This window comes from Gossypium arboreum, chromosome 1 (assembly GCF_025698485.1).
Source record: "Gossypium arboreum isolate Shixiya-1 chromosome 1, ASM2569848v2, whole genome shotgun sequence".
Lineage (NCBI taxonomy): Eukaryota > Viridiplantae > Streptophyta > Magnoliopsida > Malvales > Malvaceae > Gossypium > Gossypium arboreum.
In genome coordinates, this window is record NC_069070.1 from 114,970,746 (window position 1) to 114,990,318 (window position 19,573).

Below are 19,573 nucleotides of genomic sequence, written 5' to 3' on the forward strand. Positions count from 1 at the left end.
ATTTACCTAAAGCGTTAGTGTTTTGATTGCAATACCAATCATTTCACCATTCACGTGCTCAATTCCAACCTTAATATAACCAAAGATGCTGCTCAGTCTCTCAATCATAACCAAAGATTTTCCCTTCATGCTTTGTTTTTTTCCACCTGTCAAAACACAAGCTTGCTTTAATGTTGTTGTTTCTCCATGAATTTGTACTATTTCTATTATGCATTCATATCTCTGAAAATCATGTTGAAGAGTTTTTTCAGACAATCAAAGCTCACATCTTACATTTTTTGTCACATCTGTTTCGGATTACATGTAGCTTCAGAATATATGTAATGCAATTTTCTTTTTCTCCCTTTATTACTTATTTGACGATAAAAGTTGGAGAGAACTACAAAATCGAAAAGTTGAGAGAAGATTTGCCAATTCAATAACTCTTTCTGAAATATCTTTTAATTTTTAATATGCATTTAAGCAGTCCTTAGTGTAAATACTTTTCAAATAATAATTGAACAATCGAATCGTGGCTAATAGCATCGTTTTATTTGTAATTTATTTTATTATATGTAATTTATTTTTGTTAATCTACGAGAATACATGCATAGTTTTGTAGACATAGATGTAGGAAATTGCATGCATGTATCACAATTCTTGGATTATAGGCTGTATCATGCAAAATAATAATAAATGAGAATGCATATATATATATATATATATATAGTTTGTCACAACTTTTACATTCTTTGAAAGTGTATATATATATAAGTTTAGATGCGAATTTATAATTTAAATTAATTTGTAACCATGCATCAATTAAAACACTTTTTTTATCATATATATTTTATATATCGTTTGATATGTTGAAGGATATTAAATTTAATATAAACAAATTGCGATTATTATTGACTGATGGATATATTATATGTGATATACAGATGACAAATGAAGTTGACATCGAAGATGAGCCATTGCTGATGAGGTGTAGGAAGGCAAATATACAGTGGGAGAGCGTAGTGGAGACCCAAGGGACATGGCCTCCTAAAATGGTAAATTTCTAATTTAGGTCTTTTATAATTTATAAAATTTTAAATTAATAATGGTAAAAATTAAATTTTGGCCTTCTCAAAATATATAAATTTGATTTAATTCTTTAAAATTATAAACATAAACTATTGAAATGATGAAATTGTATTATTACTATCATAAAATATATAATTTATTTCTACCCTCTCAAAAAGTTTTCAGACTCCGCCACTACACATATGTTTTGGTTTAAGATGAAATTGTAGATTTTGAAAGTTCAAAAGTTTAAATTTAATGGTAAACTTTATTTTACTGCTCGTAATTTGAAAAGGTTAATTTCATCCTCGATTCATACTATTGAATTAAAAAATATATATTATTAAAAACAATGGTTTGGTTTAAGATGAAATCTCACATCTCATCCTTGAAAATTTTACTTTTTGTCCTGTGAGGGTTGCAGATTTCAACAAACATACTTAATGTTAATCTATTCCAATTTACTAATACACATGGCAATAAATTATTGGAGGAGGGTATATAGAGGGTCACAAATAAGGGTATAGAATGCTTTGTAAATTAAAAAAATATCATTATTAAAAATAAAATGAATAATTATTTTAAAGGATATTTACTTCTATCCTAAAACTTTCTTCTAAATGAGTAATGCCAAATTTAGGGCAAAGCAAAAGTAGATTATTTGACTAATACAAGGGTTTATTAATATGATAAAAAGAATAAATTAAATATTCTTAATTATCTTGTATTATTAATGAATTAGTAATCAATACTAGAATTTTCACAGCAAAGAAACAAACCACAACTTAAATTTATTTTATTAATTACCATAATAAAATGTTTTGTCTTTAATAATGGAAAAATACTACAAAAAAAAAAAGAAATATTGATGTAGATGCAAATATGTATAATCTTACATTGTTAATGCACTATTATGACTAAGAAGTGAAAAAAATAAATAATGGTGCAAAATAAGAAAAAGAAGTAGTTGGGACACCATTATTTTATGTAGCTCATAAAGTAAGCAAATGCCCATCTTAAATGGACCTTTACTTTCCCCTTCCAATATTATATGTTGACATGAAAGGGTACAATGTTAACAGAAGTGTAATAAATATGTCCCTTCCACAAATAGGGCAATGGTCCTTTCTGAGTCTCCATTACCCTAAACTCACACCTCACAACTTTAGCTCCCATGTGATCAAACAAGCTCAATTTTGACAACTTGGAGAGAGTAGGAATCAAATTTTACTCTCTTTTTTACAAGGAATATGAATCAATATCAACTTTTTTTTAATTAGCAATCATAAAGAAAATATATTTATATAAAATTTTAAATTTATTTCACTATTTATTCATTTATTTATCATAAAAGGATCCATTTTCAATTTTTTTTTCCTTGCTCTACTTTCAATTACCCCACAAACTTAATTCAACGGCCCATTTATGAGCATTAGTTAGATAAAAGTCCTTTGCTTTTGAAACATTTAATGTAAGAAAGAAAAAAAAGAAAACCTTTTAAAAGGTTATTTATGGGATTCTTTGTGTTTGATGAAATAAGTCATTTTCTTAGAACCCGAAAAGAAACCAGAGATGAATCTTTTCCGGGAAAAGAAAATTAGATTTGGACGGGGAAAAGGGGAAAAAAGAGGAAGGGGTAAATTGACTGTTGTGATCTCATAGTTGAAACATACTTATCAGCAATGGATAAGTCACCATCATTTTAAGCAGCAAAACTAAGATTAATTAATGGTAATAATGCATTATCTTACAGACATGGAAGGGAAATCTTAGCTGACGTTAAATCACTAATCACCCGTCCTTTTCTAAGCCTAATCCTAATGACAACATAGTTGGATAATTTGAAGAAAAAGTTTAATAATAATAATAATAACACACATTAATGGCTGAAAAATATTCCTCGAGTTGTAGTTTGATCAGTAAGTCCACATGCAATCGAACTCGGATGGACCAATGGTTATCTTAGCACCCGCACCGGAACTGATCAGTAAGTCCACATGCAATCGAACTCGGATGGACCAATGGTTATCTTAGCACCCGCACCGGAACCGTTGTTACCTTCCTCGGATACAGCGCCGAAGTTCAATGGTGAACCACCGTGAAGTGGCGGTGCTGCTGCCAGTGTCGGCTGAGAGAAAAAGAAAGGGAACTGCAAATTCTCCTGTAGAGACCTCAAGCTAGGGAATACTGAAACACCGGGATTTCGCGAATACCTTGAGATTGAATCAAAACCGTTGTTGATCATTTGGGGAGATGGTGGGGGCATTGCTAGGTCGAAAACCGGGTGGAAAAGAGGTGGGGTGGTTGTGGAAGTGGCAGCAGCGGAGGCAGCTGCAGCAGCAATGGTGGAGAAACAGGACACGTGCTCAGATTGTGTATGGCTGTCGTAGGAGCAGCTGTCACGGTCGGTGAGGGAAACGGCAGTGGTGGTGGGATCAAGGAGAGGTGGAAGGGAGATGGAGGAAGGAGAGCTAGGTTCTTGGTAAAGAGCAATGGAGGCACTCATACGGCCAGTCTTCCTTGCTCCGCCACCATTGCTGCTGCTTGCACCATTGCCGGAACCACTCTTCTGAAAAACCCTGGATATAACCCATTCATCCTGCAATGATAAAAACTTGCATATTTTTAGCCAATGAAAGAAAAAACATTGCTTTTCCTGCAAGTAAATTGGGGTTAATGCAACAGTGAAACCATTGGAAAGATGCAAAGATTAGTGAGATTCAGTTAATTGCCAAAAGTCCAAATGGTAAAAAACACTTTTTAAGAGATTATATTTACAGTAAGATCTTTGCATTTTCAGTGTTAAACCTGAATAACAAGGCTGACAAGCTTAAAGAGTAAATGCATAAAAACAACAGTAATAGAACAATGCTTTGAACACAGATTATTGAGTTTCAGTTCACTGAACAAGTAAGAATCATTGCTTCAAACAGGCTATAAATATAATTACTGTAAAAAAAGAACATAACCCTTAGCTTTTCATCAGCAATAAAACGAGAAATGTGAATTTGGTTATTTCATTGGAATGAGTGCAAAGGAAAAAAAATTTAATTGCTTTTATAGAACAATGATGCAGAAAAAATGTGGGTATTTAAATCCCAATGAAGACAAAGGTTTTTATATTTGACTGCAATGCAGTGTGCAAATGGTATTTAGATTTCCCAACATACCTTTTCCAGCTCCTTAAATGAAACAACAGCATACGGTAACATAATAAATGTAATAAAGTACTGTGTTATACGCATAGACCATTGCTTGAGAGCAAATTTCAGCTCTCAGGAAGCAAAGATGAAGCAAAAACAGTACGTACACAGTTACCAGATGAACCAAAGATCGACCATGAAACAAGAAAGTAAAACACAGCATAAAGAAGCAATTAAGTGAGAGAAAGAAGGGGGAGACCTTTGAGCTTCTGGAGAGATAATGGTAAGCAAATTTTCCTTCAAGGCGATATTCATGCATGACCCAGTTGCTTTTTTCTCCTTTAGGAGCTCTACCTCTATAAAAAACAAGGGTTTTCTTCATCCCAACAAGTGCACTCGTCTTTGAGCTGTAAATCTCCCTATCTTTCCCGGTAGCTTTCCAATAACCAGCTTCAGTAGCTCGGTTAGTTCTCAACCCAGTTGGGTATTTCCTATCTCTTAAACTAAAAAAATACCACTCTTTTTCTCCCATCTTTGCTTTCTCTGCCATATTCCATGTCCAACGCATAAAAGAAAGAAAAGGAAGAGTTATAAACAGTATGATTACATTAACGAATTTTATGTGTAAAAAAAATGAAAAGGTAGTCTAGAAAAGTGTTAATGATTACATACCAGGAAGTTCCCAAGGCTCACACTTGTTAAGGTCAACTTCAGCTATAGCTCTACCAGTAAAGCTACTATCAAGAACTTTCTTCAACAGGTAGTAAGTAATGAGCTCTTCATCAGTAGGATGGAAACGAAAACCAGGAGGCAAATGTGTATCACCGTTGTCAAAATGATGGTAACTGTCCATTTTCAAAACACTTAAAAACCTGGAACCAAAAACAACTAAGAACCCTACACTTCAACACCAAAGCTAAAACATCATGAAATGAACAAAGGGAAAAAAGGGTTTTGAAGCTGAAGAGGAATGGGAAGAAAAGGAAGGGAGGAGGGGTTGTTTTATGGGGTATGACAATGGGGGGCGAGGGGGAAAAAAGGGATTTGATGAATCGAGTGACAGAGGAAAGAGAGGCAACAGTAAATATTAATAATATTAGAAGATTAGGGGGTGGGGGATAATTTGAAGCTGGGCAAATCTGTGTTGTTTCTCTGCAGTGCCCTGTTGCGAAATCTTTCTCTTTTCTTTCTAAGGAGAGAGATAGGGAGAGGGGGTATGGATTATGATGAGAGGGATAGAGAGTGGGGGGTGATGTATGGGGGATTAGAGTATGCGTGCGTGCGTGAGAAAGTGTGCAGGTATTCCCTGTCCTGTCAGTGTAAGAAAAAATGAAAGGAGAAATTAAAATTTCTTTTTCTTTTCTTTTTTCTTTCTAAGAGACAAGAAAAGAAAAGGGTGAGATATTGATTTTGAGAAAGTAATGTTATTTATATAATGTAAAAATGTAATGAATCGATAAAGCTGTTTCATATCTCTTCTTGTCAGAACAGTACAAAGATTAAAAATTATACACACATTGTAATTACACGCCACTCTTTCTCTTCGCTTCCCTTCCTCTTTTTCTTCTACTAATAAAAACTCAAATCCTTTATTCATTTTCTTAACTACAACGTTGATAATTGATGGGAAAATTACACCCGTATACTTTATTTATTTAATTTAAAAATTAACATTAAATTATGTTTGAAAATAGTTAACAATTGTTTTATGACTATTAATTAACTCGTCAATTACATTTAAAATCTTTTAACTATTAATAAGTTTATAGTTTGATCACTCAATTTAAAAAAAATTATAATTTTATCACTAAACTATTTAAAAGTATTAGGCTTTTGTAGACATCATTTACAATTGCATTCCAGTAATATCTTCACTGTTCTGCCTGCCTTTTACCCTAGTTAAGAAATACATCAAACTAGAGTTTTCTCCTTTCTCTTTCAACTTTATGGTTTATTTTTTCTTATAATTGTCTAAAACCTTATCGGTTTACAAAAAGGCTTTCTGATCTCTATCCATCGTTGTTAGATGACCGTTTGACTCTAATATGTTCCTCTTCTTAGCGAATCTTTCTCATTGACCTTTTTCCACTAAGCCTTTGTCACCTGAAACTTTTTGACTAACTCTTAACTGATTCCAGTTTGTTTAATTCTCCTTTTGTATTTCGATTCTCTTTTCTTTGATTTTATTACGCCCTTTTATTTCTAGAGGGCTTATTTGGGACTCATTGAACAAAAGATTTTCTTCCTTTTTTGTTATTTTTTTGTATTTTTGCTTGATTTGATTGTGGTTGTGGTGATATTTGATTATTAATTCGGGGTAAAAGTGTGTGAATAACTTGATTGTAGATCTTCTTGAGTTATGGTTTTGGTCAAAAGGTAAATGATAAGTCAATTAAGAATGAAAGGTTGTTAGTTGGTTGGGTTAGAGGTGAGCCATCAAGTTGACAGTGGTTTTACTAGGGTTTGAGGCTTGAGTTATTGTTGATACTATTTGTATTACCGGGTCAGGGAATAATGGTGTAAAGGTTGAATGACCAAAGTGTAATGTTGTAAACTTACTAATAGTTCAGTGACCAACTTGTAACTTATTGAAATTGAGTGATCAAATTGTAAATTTACATATCTCCACATCTAACATCATTAGCAACTTAACAAACTTGTGACCAACTTGAAACTTTCAAATAGTTTTGTGATCAATCTGTAACTTTTTGGAATTGAGTGACCATACCATAAACTACCTAATCATTGAATGAGCTTAGGTGTAGTTTATCCATAAACAATATATAACACTATGTTATGTATTACTCACAAATAAGGAAGCAATTTGACATTGTTAAGAAGAAACCTATTTATAATATAAACACTTTGAGCTTTTCAACCAAGCTCTTGAGGATTGCTTTAGTTTGCATAATTCTTTACCTAAATTGGACATAAGTTTTTAACTTTGACTATGTTGTTAATATTGGAAAATTTTCGGTTTGAAAATGGTTTTCTTGCATAGAAAAAAATTAAAAATTTAAAAATAAACCAAGTTTGTGATATTTATAGCAATAAACCTTAACCGAATTCGTACATAAGTTTTTGGCTTAGCGGACATTTGTTGTTCCTGATTTTCAACCAAATGATCTTCTTTTCTATTCTCGTACCACGAACTGCTTCGAGTGTGAGCCTGAACCAGTAGAAACCAAAACACAGAACTAGAAAAAGTTTTCTCTTTTATTAATAGAATCCAATAGAATTTTCATTTTAGAAAAATGTATGTAATAGTTGATAATAAATTCTCTCTATTTTTCAGCAGAATAACAATTTCTCAAAAGTTGTTTTAATAGCTCTATCGGTGCTATTTATTTATCAGAAGAGAAAGTAAAACCCTTATTGAGTTGTAGTGGTTTATTTAAAATAGAAAAACAACATTCTACTTAGAATAAAACTAGGGTGGACGGCACACCCTAGTATTCCTACTAGGGTTGCTACCCCCTTTCATGTCCATAAGGGGTTTTTGGGCCACTCTCACATCAGGTCCAATTACGAGTACTTTCTAAACTTTTTTGACCCAGTACCTTGTAATATGATTCAACCCGATTCAGTTTTTCTATTTCCCAAAATAAACTTTAATATTTATATATAAAACAATTCTCTCGTCCCTATTTATCCCAAGTAAAATTGTCACAATTTTGCCATTGGTAAGATTTCGAGAAAATATGTTCAATATTTCACAACTCAACATGTTTACTATGACTGAATGGTTTATTTTCATTTTCAGGCGTCAAAACAATCCAAAAGCATAAACTCATTCTTCTGATCATGTTTTAAGTAATTAACATAAGATTCCAAATGGATCATTTCCATTTTCATTTTCATTGCCATTTTTCAAAACCTACATTCATTTTCAAACGATTCCATTTATCCATTTCAAATGAAGAGAATGGTCTACTATTTATAGGATTTTTTAAAGGGGCAAAATGGTAAATACACAATAACAAAAAATATATTTTTGAATTTTCTACAACTGAAAATATTCTAAAAATAATTAAAAACAAAGAAAAATAAAAAAAAAATTATCCAAAATGGAACACATGAGGTATATGTTGTAGACATGTGTTAACACGAACATGGACACGAATCAGGCCGGGCGACGGCGAAACATGTGTGTTGGGCCTTTACCCCCAATTACTTAATGAAGGTAAGAGGCAAGACTATATTTAAACCCTCTTAGAAGCCTTTTTTCAACTAATGTGAGATTACCCAATTTGCATTACCAACATTACCCCACAAATGCAAAAGAATTGGAATTTTTTTTAAATATGAGAAAAGGTAAAATGTGAGAATAACAATAACAAAATTAGCAGCTTAAGTACTAATATCTTGTGGATTCAACTAGTACGTAGTGAAATGAGTGATTCTTTTCTTTAACAAGTGAATGAATTGTGAACTTATTAAGATAGGGGTTAACTCATGACATACGACTAATCTCAGATTTAATTGATGTTCCATGATAAATCAACAAATTTTAGCTAATAAACCTTAAGACATTGGTAAGTGCTCTAGAAAGACTTCGCAATGTCTTTCATAGAAGATAGCTAGTTCTTCACACTTACATAGGTGATTTTATCAAGTCTATCTCAATATAGACTACCCGAATCATGACGATGAAATTATTAAGAGCATTTATTAAGCTCCTTCTTTCAAATTTAAATTGGGTGAATTCATTAAGTTCATCTCAATAGGACACCTTAACCTTGGCATATGAATTCATTAAGAGTATAAACTTCACCTTATGCACGTACATTGTTCAACATAGGAATAGGTAAAATGTACATTATGAGCTTTTCCATGGTTTTGTTTGATCACCTTGAACTTAGAAAACTAAGTTGGATATCCACCATGAATTCCTCAACCACTACCCATCCTCCTCGACAAATCAAGAACCATTTTCCTACTTAACCCTTCAGTTAGGTTGTTTTTAGACCTTGCGTATTCCAAAGCAAGTACTCCATTCTTTATTAAATGTCTCACAAATTTATGACTTATTCGAGTATGCCTCTCTTTACCATTGTAAGCTTGGCTTTTAGCAACGCAAATTACGGCTTATAAGTCACATAATAAATCCACGGGAGATGTGTTAGGCCGTGTCCAAATTAGGGTAGCTACTGACTTGGGCCACACAGCTAGCCACATGCCCGTGTGCTAGGCCGTATGGTCAATTAATTTTTTTTCGAAAATTAGGTGCAGTTTTCAAACGGCCAGTTCACACGTCAGTGTGCTAGGCCGTGTGCCTGACACGGCTAAGACACACGCCCGTGTCTTTACCTGTGTGCTCAATTCTGAGCATTCTGTTTCTCAATTTTAAGATGCAAGGGACACACGGGCAGACTACACGCCTATTTGCTTGGCCGTTTGTCACATACAGCTGAGGCACACACTCGTATCTCTGGCCGTGTAAAAGAAAATAGGCCACTTTGAGGCTATTTTTCCTACCCTTTATGATATCCACTTGCATTCAACACTTTCATATACTAATATATTCCAATCCAAGCAACCAATACAAGCTAAAAATCATGTTTTGGATATAATATGTCATTATAAAACTCATTTGCATAAACTTACCATATTAATTCCATTCATTGATTATTAAAAACTACTACTAAGTATATGCATACAAACATAAACATATGTATCATTTACAACCATATATCAAGTTTAATTCTTTTCTAAACTAATCATATATATGCCATATAAACCATAGGTTGTATTATAAAATCTGCTGGAGAAATCTAGATAGTGTTGCCTAATGTGTTGATTCGATCCTCCGATCTCACGTCAATCTACAAGGAACATTAAACACAAAAGAGTAAGTTATAAAAGCTTAGTAAGTTCATATGCTTTAAAAATACATCTTACCGAACAAACTATAATAAAACATCAAACAGGGCATATTACTAACATTGCCTATCAGTCACAACTTTAATTAATAAAATTCACTTGATTGAGTTCAATATCACAAGCTTCTTATATTCTTTCACAATAAATCCATATGACACTTACCAATACTTGTCAAATTAGAGAACGTCTTACGGATTTGAGTACATCGTTTTCTTGATGCAATAGTACAACTATGGTTTTACACGTATATTGCCATGGCCTTACCATGGTCTTACACTCGTAGTGCCATAACCCAGTTATAGTCTTATCATTAGGATGCCATAACCCAGCTATGGTCTTACATTTATACATATACTACCATGGTCCAACCATGGTCTTACGTTCACGATGCCATAACCTAGTTATGGTCTTTTCACTGAAATGCCATAGCCTAGCTATGGTCTTACATTTAACACTTTGCCATGGTCCAACTATGGTCTTATCCGTAAATTCATTTTGTGTCACGGAATGATCATACTCAATCTTGCGTTTCACTTAATTTGAACTTTCAATCAAATTTCCATATTTTTATAATAATCATAATTCAATAACAAACATATAAAATATTACATTGTATCATTCCTAAATTTAACAAATAATCATGAAAATTCAACCATATGAACTTACCTGGGGTAGTTTGTAGCAGTTGTAGAAATTCAGGGACTATTCTGTTAATTTCTCTTTTTCGCGTTTATCTTCGGGTTCTTGATCTATAATGTAAAATTATTCATTCATTAGCATCTAATTCAATTCTAATTCACCTCACAATTTATGCCCTTCAATTTTTGAAATTACACATTTACCGCAAATTTTATAATTTTTACAATTTAGTCCCTGATCAATTAACCCATCAATTAAACTAATTTTTCTTAATTAACACTTTAAATAATTATTTTATACTACTATACTACCTTTAATATTCATAATTTTAGCACCAAACCCTAATTCCAAACTTTTTCACAATTAGGTCTTAAAATCAATTTCTACTAAAATCACTTGATAAAATCATCATATAATAAAATTAAAGCTTCAATTCTATGTTAATTCATCATAAATACCCAGAACTCATCAATGATAACTTTAAATATTACCCATAGAATCAAAAACTAATGAAATCAATAGTTGGACCTAGTTGTAAAAGTATCAAAATCACAAAAATTACAATAAATAATCAAGAATTGAACTTACTTGTAGCAAGAATATGAAAAATTAGCTTTGAGAGACCATTTAATGGTGTTTTTGGCTGAATGAAAATGAAGAAAGGTCTAGAGATTCAATTTAGTCCACCTTTATTTATTAAATTTTATTTCTTTTCCAATTTTGCCCCTTATTCACACTAGTTTTGTTGTTTTCTTCTTCACTCATGCCGTCCAGCCTATTCCATTGTCTAATTACCCTTTTGGTCCTCCATTACTTACCACTTAAGCTATTTAATCGCATTTCTTTAATTGACAAGTTTTGCATCTTTTTCACTTTAGTCCTTTTTATTTAATTAACTATCAAAAAGTTAAAATTTCCTAACGAAACTTTAATACCAACTCACTAATACTCTGTAAATATTTTTATAAATATTTATGGCTCGGTTTATGAAATCGAAGTCTCGTTTCCTTGTTTTCAACCCAATTTACCTAATTAATTCCTTTAAATCACAAAATTCACTAATTCAAAAATATTTTTAAAATCACACTTGACTCATAAATATTATTGTTACACCCATTAACCCTAATCCATCGCGGGAATAGGATTACAGAGCATTACCAAATATTTTAGAACAAATACGAATAATCATATAATAATATAATATAAATATCATAATTTAATCATAATGTCCCTTTATTGAGCCCTCGAAGCCTAAATCACGTGTTTAAAACAAATCGGGACTCAATCAGAAACTCAAAGAATTTTTCGTGAAATCTTAAAATTTTTCCTAGGTGCAGGCCACAGCGCTTATGTATTAGCCGTGTGGCTCACACGGTCTAATCACATGCTCATGTGCCAGGCTGTGTGGACTTAAAATGAGCCTTATATATCAAGTTTACCAACCCTACAAATCTTGAATAACAAGTAACTCATAATCTAAATTTTCAACCAATCCAAAAAACATTCAAATACTTCTAATATATGCCAAATTTATCAATTTAAAGATCTAATCAATGTACCAACATAGATATTTTACAAATATTAACCAACTCAATTCATTTAACTTCATTCAAGCCAAATCAATTTTAATACCAAATATCAACCTAAAATTTGTATATGTAAAATTCATTTATATCTCAACCAAAATATACCATTTCATAACCTTAATATAACACATATGTTATATATATATATATATATATATATATATATATATATATATTCAACCCATTTCATATTATAGCATCATTACAATCATTTCCTAAAATGACAAACATAACATTTTAGGTACATGCCATTTACCAAAAAGAAATGTACTTTACCACAATGACTTCGGGATCAGCCTTGGATGCTGATTCGACAATTTGACTTTAACCTAACTTGCACACAGAAACAAACCATACGCTGAGTATAAAACTCAGTGGTATTTCTATAATCCGAATACTGTAAAAAATAATATTATAAAGCACACACATTTAACCATATGTAAACATTAATCAATCAATAATTCAGTTCATCCACTTAATCTTCATTTTTCATCAATAACTAATTCAAATAAATTTTCTCACTTTGATTCACATAACATTTGGTAATAGCAAAACTCTTTTTATGAACTCTTGGTTCATACATATCATTTGCACAATTCAATTCAATATCAAATATCAAATTCACAATTCAATAACAATTTTATTGCCAATTCATTTATTTACCTTTCTTAACAAGACTCAGACTTTGGCGGATACACGGATCCAACCAAAACACACTAGTATGGCACCTAGTGCCTCATCGGATAATTCAAAGTAATAGAGTGACACTCAGTGTCTCATCGGCTATGTCGAAGTAAGTTAGTACCCAGTACCTCATTGAATTTATCTAAAGTAATAGTTTGACACCCAGTGTGTCATCGACTCGAGGTCGAAGTATCTCTTAACTATTCCAATCTTGTGGCATGCCAACTATATCCAACTCAGCCTAATACAGTTAATAGGGATTTCAATTCACTTTTCAAATACAACCAATATTCAATATTTTCACATTTCCATAACAATCAATATTTTTATCAATCACAAATTCACATATATTCAATTCAATATCAACAATCACATATACTCATGAATTTAATTCAATACCACAATACCAACACTCACCTTAATTTCACTTACCATGCATATTAAATAATAAATACAATAAATAATTATTAGATTCAGATTATAGAAATACAAACAAGAATTCTCGAGCTACTCCTCGTTAACTTTGTCTTTTCCTTTTCTAGTTGAGATCTCTGGCTCAACGTTAGCTACAGATATCAAAACAATTGAAATTTATCAATAAATCACAATTTCACTTTGAATATTTCAATTTATACCCAACTTTTGCCTAAATTCCAATTTAGTCCCTAATCAATACTAACGTTATTTCTACAAAACTAATTCCATATCTTCATTCAATTACCACTTAAAACTAAATTTAACTCTCTAATTTCACCATAAATCTCTAGTTTTAGAATTCTCTCAATTTAGTCCTTATTGGTCAAAACTTATAATTTAACTTATAATTCAATCCATATTTTTATTCTAACTTGATATTCTATCAATTTAATCCCCAATTCTTCAATTTATTCAATATGAACAAATTCTAAAAATTCACTGACTTTTAAATTTTCAACTTAAATCAAGTCGTATTTTATTCTAGGATTCCAAAAATATCAAAATTACAAGAAAATGGATTAAATTGACTTACCAATCAAACTTTGAACCTCAAAGCCCTATTTTTCCTTTATTTTTATTTTCTCCTTGCTCCTTCTCTGTTTCGTTCCTATTCTCTATTTCTTTTCTATCTTTTGTTTCTTTTATTTCTATTTTGTTTTATTATTTCTTTTAACTATTATTTTAATAATATAATTTAATAATATATTTTTAAATAATAAGTAAGTATATATATTACAAATGTATGTATAATATTTTTACACATGTAAATTATTATTACCATACACTTGTCAACTTTTAGATTGATTACTAATCTAGTCCTTTCACTTTTCTATAATCTATAATTAAACTTTCACACTTTATTCAATTTAATCCTTATATGTAATTAACCTTAATTCAAATTAATTCACCTAACCAAAACCTAATTAATCACACAACTAATTTCGTAAATATTTTTAATAAATATTTACGAATCCGTTTTATGAAAATGGAGACCCAGAAATACATTTTCTGATAACCGTAAATTTCGGGTCGTCACAATTAATTTATTAAATTTTTGACTTACTCGTCGGATTTTGTGATCTCGAATCACTGTTTCCAACACCACTGAAAATTAAGTTGTTACTATAGGATTTTCAAGAGTTCTAATTTTGCTCACAACAATATCACCACAAGCAATAGTATCATGAACAAAATGATACTGAACATCAATATGTTTTGTTCTCTCGTGAAACATTTGATCTTTTGTAAGGAAGATGGCACTCTGACTGTTACAAAATACTGAACTGATTTGAAGGTCTTCATTGATTTCACTAAAGAGTCCCTTCAACCAAATGACTTCTTTACAAGCCTCAGTAATTGCCATGTACTTGACTGTAGTTTGCAAAGTGGCTTTCTAACTAAGAAGTCATAAAGGAGTAGATACACAAAAAAACCACCATTGTTTTTCTTAAAGTAAAGACAAATGTCAAAGCTACTTTTTTTAAAATCATGAGAAGTCATAAATGAATCAAACCACTTATACCACTGTTTTGGTAACTGTTTCAAACCATAAAAGGGACTTTTTAAGCAAGCAAACATAGTCTTCTTTTTTTGAGACTGTAAAACCCTCTGGTTGTTGCATGTAAATATCCTCCTCAAGTTCTCCATGCAAAAATACAATTTTTACATCTAACTGCTCAAGCTCCAAATCATGCATGGCCACAATACCAACCAAAGCTCGAATTGAACTATGCTTCATAATTGGGGAGAATACATCTGTGAGTTTCACTCCTAGAATTTAACTGTAACCCTTTGCAACAAGCCTTATTTTATATCTAGGTTCTTCAACTCCTAAAGTTTCTTTTTTTCTTTTTTAAACACCCATTTACAACAAACAACTTTTGTACCTTTAGAAAGTTTTACAATATCCCATGTTCTGTTTTTGTGGAGTGATTTCATCTCCTCTTGCATAGCAAAAATTCACTTTTCTGAGTCTTCATAGCTATCCGCCTCAGAATAATTAGATGGCTTTTGGTTTGCATAGCAACTAGATTAGCCTCGGCATACTTCTTTGGAGGTTTAATTTCTCTTCTAGTTCTGTATTTGGCGATAGAGTATTGCGGTGAAGAAGCAACTCTATTCTGAATTTTTGTACTAGCTTGAGGAGTCGACTCTGTTGTAGATTTTGGATTAATCTGATTATCCACCTGCTTTTGATTTTCTTTATTAGAAAATCTTTAAGAAATAAGTTAGGTAGCATATCAATTTCATCAAAAACAATATCTCTGTTAATCACACCTTTTTTTTTATTTTCAGGACACCATAACTTATACCCTCTTACACAAGTTTTATAACCAAGAAAGACACATGTAATGTATCTTGGTTCTAATTTTTCGTTATCAACATGAGCATCAGCAAGACACCCAAAGATCTCTAAATCAGAATAGTCAACAGGATTACCAGACCATACCATTTGTGGAGTTTTTTTCTCAATGGCAACGGATAAAGATCGGTTGATAAAAAAAATGTAGTACAGGCTGCTTCGGCACAATATGACTTTGGTGAATTTGCATTTGACAAAATACATCAAACCTTCTCCATGATTGTTCTATTCATTCGTTCTGCAACGCGTTTTTTTGTAGAGTATGACGAATTGTCAAGTGTCTCACGATTCTTTCTAACTTGCATAGTTTATTAAACTCATCAGAACAGAACTCTAAGCCATTGTCTGTGCGGACGTATTTTATTTGTTTTCTCGTCTATTTTTCAATCATAGTTTTTCAAGACTTAAATGCAGAAAACACATCGCATTTCTACTTTAGGAAGAACGCCCAAACTTTTATGAAAAAATCATTAATAAATATTAGTATATAATTAGCTCCACCTCTCAAAGGCACTCTAGATGACCCCTACAGATCAAAACGAATATACTCCAACGTTCCCTTTGTGTTATAAATTCCTCTGGTGAATCGAACTCGCTTTTGCTTCCCCAAAACACAAGTCATTTTCACTTCTACTCATCAAGAAGTCTTCTTTTGCTCAATTCTGCCAAGTCATTCTCACTCATATACCCTAGGCGCATATGCCAAAGTTTAGTAATATCATCATCTAACAAGGAAGAGAAAGCGACAGTTGTATCACCAGTAACAGTAGAACCCTGCAAAACATATAACTTGGCAGTCTTTCTCTGCCCTTTCATCACATCGAGGAGCCCTTGGAAATCTTCAAAACCCCACTTTCAGCTATGTATTTGTACCCTTTTGAATCAAGAGTACTTAATGAAATTAAATTTCTATTCAATTCTGGAACATGTTGTACGTTACTAAGTATTCTGAAAATTTCATCAAACATATTAAATTTAATTGTTCCAACACCTGCGATTTTACACGAAACATTATTTCCCATCAAAACAACACCTACAGAAATTATTTCGTAAGTTATAAACAAATCCCGATTGGGACCCATGTGGAAGGTGCAGCTCGAATCAATGATCCACTCTTCGCTCACTTTAGAATTGTTGACAAAAGTTACTAGAAGTTCACCATCACTGTAATATTTTACAACATCAGCTTCACCGAAATTTTCTGGTAGTTTTTCCTTTTGATTCGCAGCCTCCCTTTTGATCTTGTTTTGTAGCTTATAACATTCAGATTTAATGTTTCATTTCTTGTTGCAGAAGTTATAAGTTTTGCCTCTGTTTGAAGACTTCGATCTACCCTTACATTTACCTCGAGGCTTTTGTTATTGTGTCCTTCCACGATCATCATCAGCATTCTGATCTTGTCTTCCACAAACAATGATACCCTCTACCTAAGAGTCGATTTTAACCACAAGATGTTTTATTTTATCACACGAGATCAAAGAATCATAAATCTCATCAACTGTGAGAGATTCGCGGCTGTATAAAATCGTGCCTTTAAATGTTGAATAAGACGAGGGCAATGAACAAAGTAGAATCAACCCTAGATCTTTCTTATAATACTGAACCTCCATGGCCTCTAACTTTAAAAGAATTTTTTTAAACACTGTTAAGTGTTCGTACATAGACGCACATTCCTCCAAACGATGAGTATAAAGACGCTTCTTCATATGCAGTTTGCTGGTTAGAGTATTCGACATATATATTTGTTCTAGCCTCTTTCATAATCTAGCAGCAGTCTTCTTCTTCATCACATCCTGTAAAATTTAGTTAGACAAATACAGATGTAACTGTGTTAACGGCTTTCGATCCTCACGCTTCTTCTCTTCCTTCGTCAATGTCGAAGGTATCTTATCTACCCCTAACAAGGCTTCCTCCAAGTCCATCTGTGCAAGAACTGCCTGTATCTTTATCTCTCACAACGCGAATCTGGTGTTGCGATCCAACGGTGAAATTTCATACTTCAAAGACGTCATTACCATGATTGAGATGAATAACCTGGAAGCTTTGATACCAATTTGTAAAAATAAAATGTCAGTAATGACAATATATCGCAAATAAAAGAGAAATAAAAATAAAAAACACAGATTTTACGTGGAAACCCTGTCGGAAAAAAACTACGGACAGAAGAGAAGAAAATTCACTATGTCGAATTCGAATGATTATAAGAAGAGTAGACTATGTCTATTTATAAGCTTGTAAAATCATATTCTAATAGGAGTCTAGTAAGATTGAAACACCTTATTCTAATCAATATCAAATAGATGGAGTTTAATAAAGTTTTAAAAAAAACCTTTTTTAAAATAAAATAAAAGAAGTGTAGTTCTATATGTATTTTACTTTTATTTTATTTTACCACTGTGTTTTATTTAAATAAGGAATCGAGTCACTCAATTCTTACAAGAAATATACTTTACAAAGGTTTTTTTTTTTGTATTACAGCTATTGAGGTTCATTGGATATAATTTTTTTTAGGAAATTTGTGATTGTAATTATTAGAAGAAGTACTAATAAAATATAGTTTGGAGACACACTTATGGGTGTCTGGCCTTTTGTATTTAATAAGTTAACGCGGCTTTTAGGTAATAAATATATAATTAATATTTTGGTTTGACCTCGATATCCATGAATGTTAAGGTTTATTTATTTAATATTGAGTTAGTATTTATTTTTTGCATGTTAAATTAACTCAATTAATACAAAGTACTTCGAAATGGTTGGAGGGTATTGGTAATAAAAAGCATAATCAGTGTCATGGTTGGAACTTACTAAAGTCCATTCCTATAAATATTATCTTGTTCTCTTTATTTTCATAAAAATGGTTGCTTTAGAACTTCAATAAGAACATATTGCTATCCATGTCCTAAATATGGTAATGTTATCTAGTTAATTTTTTTTTAAATATTATTAACATATAGAATAGCCAAGTTTGAAATGGCGTCAAAATTGTTTGGTGCCTTAGTGGAAAGATGGAGCCTTAAAACACGTCCATTTCGTTTTTCATATAGAGAAGAGATTATAATATTGAAATATGCTATTTAATCATCTATCTTCCAATCAACATATAAACAATAACCAATGATAGTAACATCGATTTGTTACAATTGTGTTAACAGTTGTTGGGTGCAAGGCTAGATAAGGAGCAAAAAGAATATGACGGGTACAAGGTGGAATTCATTTGGTTGAAGACACTTGTCAAATCGATCCCTCTAGAAAATAAAATTGTTGAGCAGATAGACCGATACACCAAAGCTTGAATAATTTGTATGATAGGAGAAATTCTATTTCCAAACAAGTTTGGTAACATGGTTCTCGCAATATATCTAGATCTATTGTCAAATTTTGAGTTGGCTTGTACATTCAGCTAGGAGCAATGACTTTAACATACCTATATAGGGCACTTTGTAGGGCAGCATGACACCTAACCCATAAATTAAATGGTTATTGTTTACTTCTGCAAACATGAGCATGGATATAAATGCCATAATTAACGCCCATCCATTTCTAGTTGTAACACCCCTTACCCGTATTCGTCGTCGAAATAGGGTACGAGGCATTATTGGAGTTTACCGAATTAATTTTCCGTTATTACAAGTTAAATACTATTTATTTACCGAAATATGTCATAACATCTTTTAGATGGGCCTCCAAAGCCCAAAATATACTTTGGGACCAAATCGGAATTAAACCAAAACCATAGGGAATTTTTAGCAAAA

At 31.9% G+C, this 19,573-nt stretch overlaps 1 protein-coding gene across 1 annotated transcript; it reads right to left on the reverse strand.

The window, feature by feature from the left end:
- Positions 1-2,747: 2,747 nt before the first annotated feature.
- Positions 2,748-5,421, reverse strand: LOC108482394 (protein CUP-SHAPED COTYLEDON 2). Its single transcript, XM_017785519.2, has 3 exons — positions 4,863-5,421; positions 4,450-4,733; positions 2,748-3,646 (listed from the first exon to the last, which is right to left on the reverse strand). The coding sequence occupies exons 1-3, from the start codon at positions 5,041-5,043 to the stop codon at positions 3,032-3,034; spliced, it is 1,080 nt and encodes a 359-aa protein (XP_017641008.1). The 5' UTR covers positions 5,044-5,421; the 3' UTR covers positions 2,748-3,031.
- Positions 5,422-19,573: the final 14,152 nt, after the last annotated feature.

Coding starts and splice junctions, on each gene's coding strand:
- LOC108482394 (XM_017785519.2), bottom strand. CDS start 5,043: ATGGACAGTTACCATCATTTTGACAACGGTGATACACATTTGCCTCCT. Junction 4,734..4,862: donor TGAGCCTTGGGAACTTCCTG/GTATGTAATCAT, acceptor GGAATATGGCAG/AGAAAGCAAAGATGGGAGAA. Junction 3,647..4,449: donor ATCTCTCCAGAAGCTCAAAG/GTCTCCCCCTTC, acceptor TTATCATTGCAG/GATGAATGGGTTATATCCAG.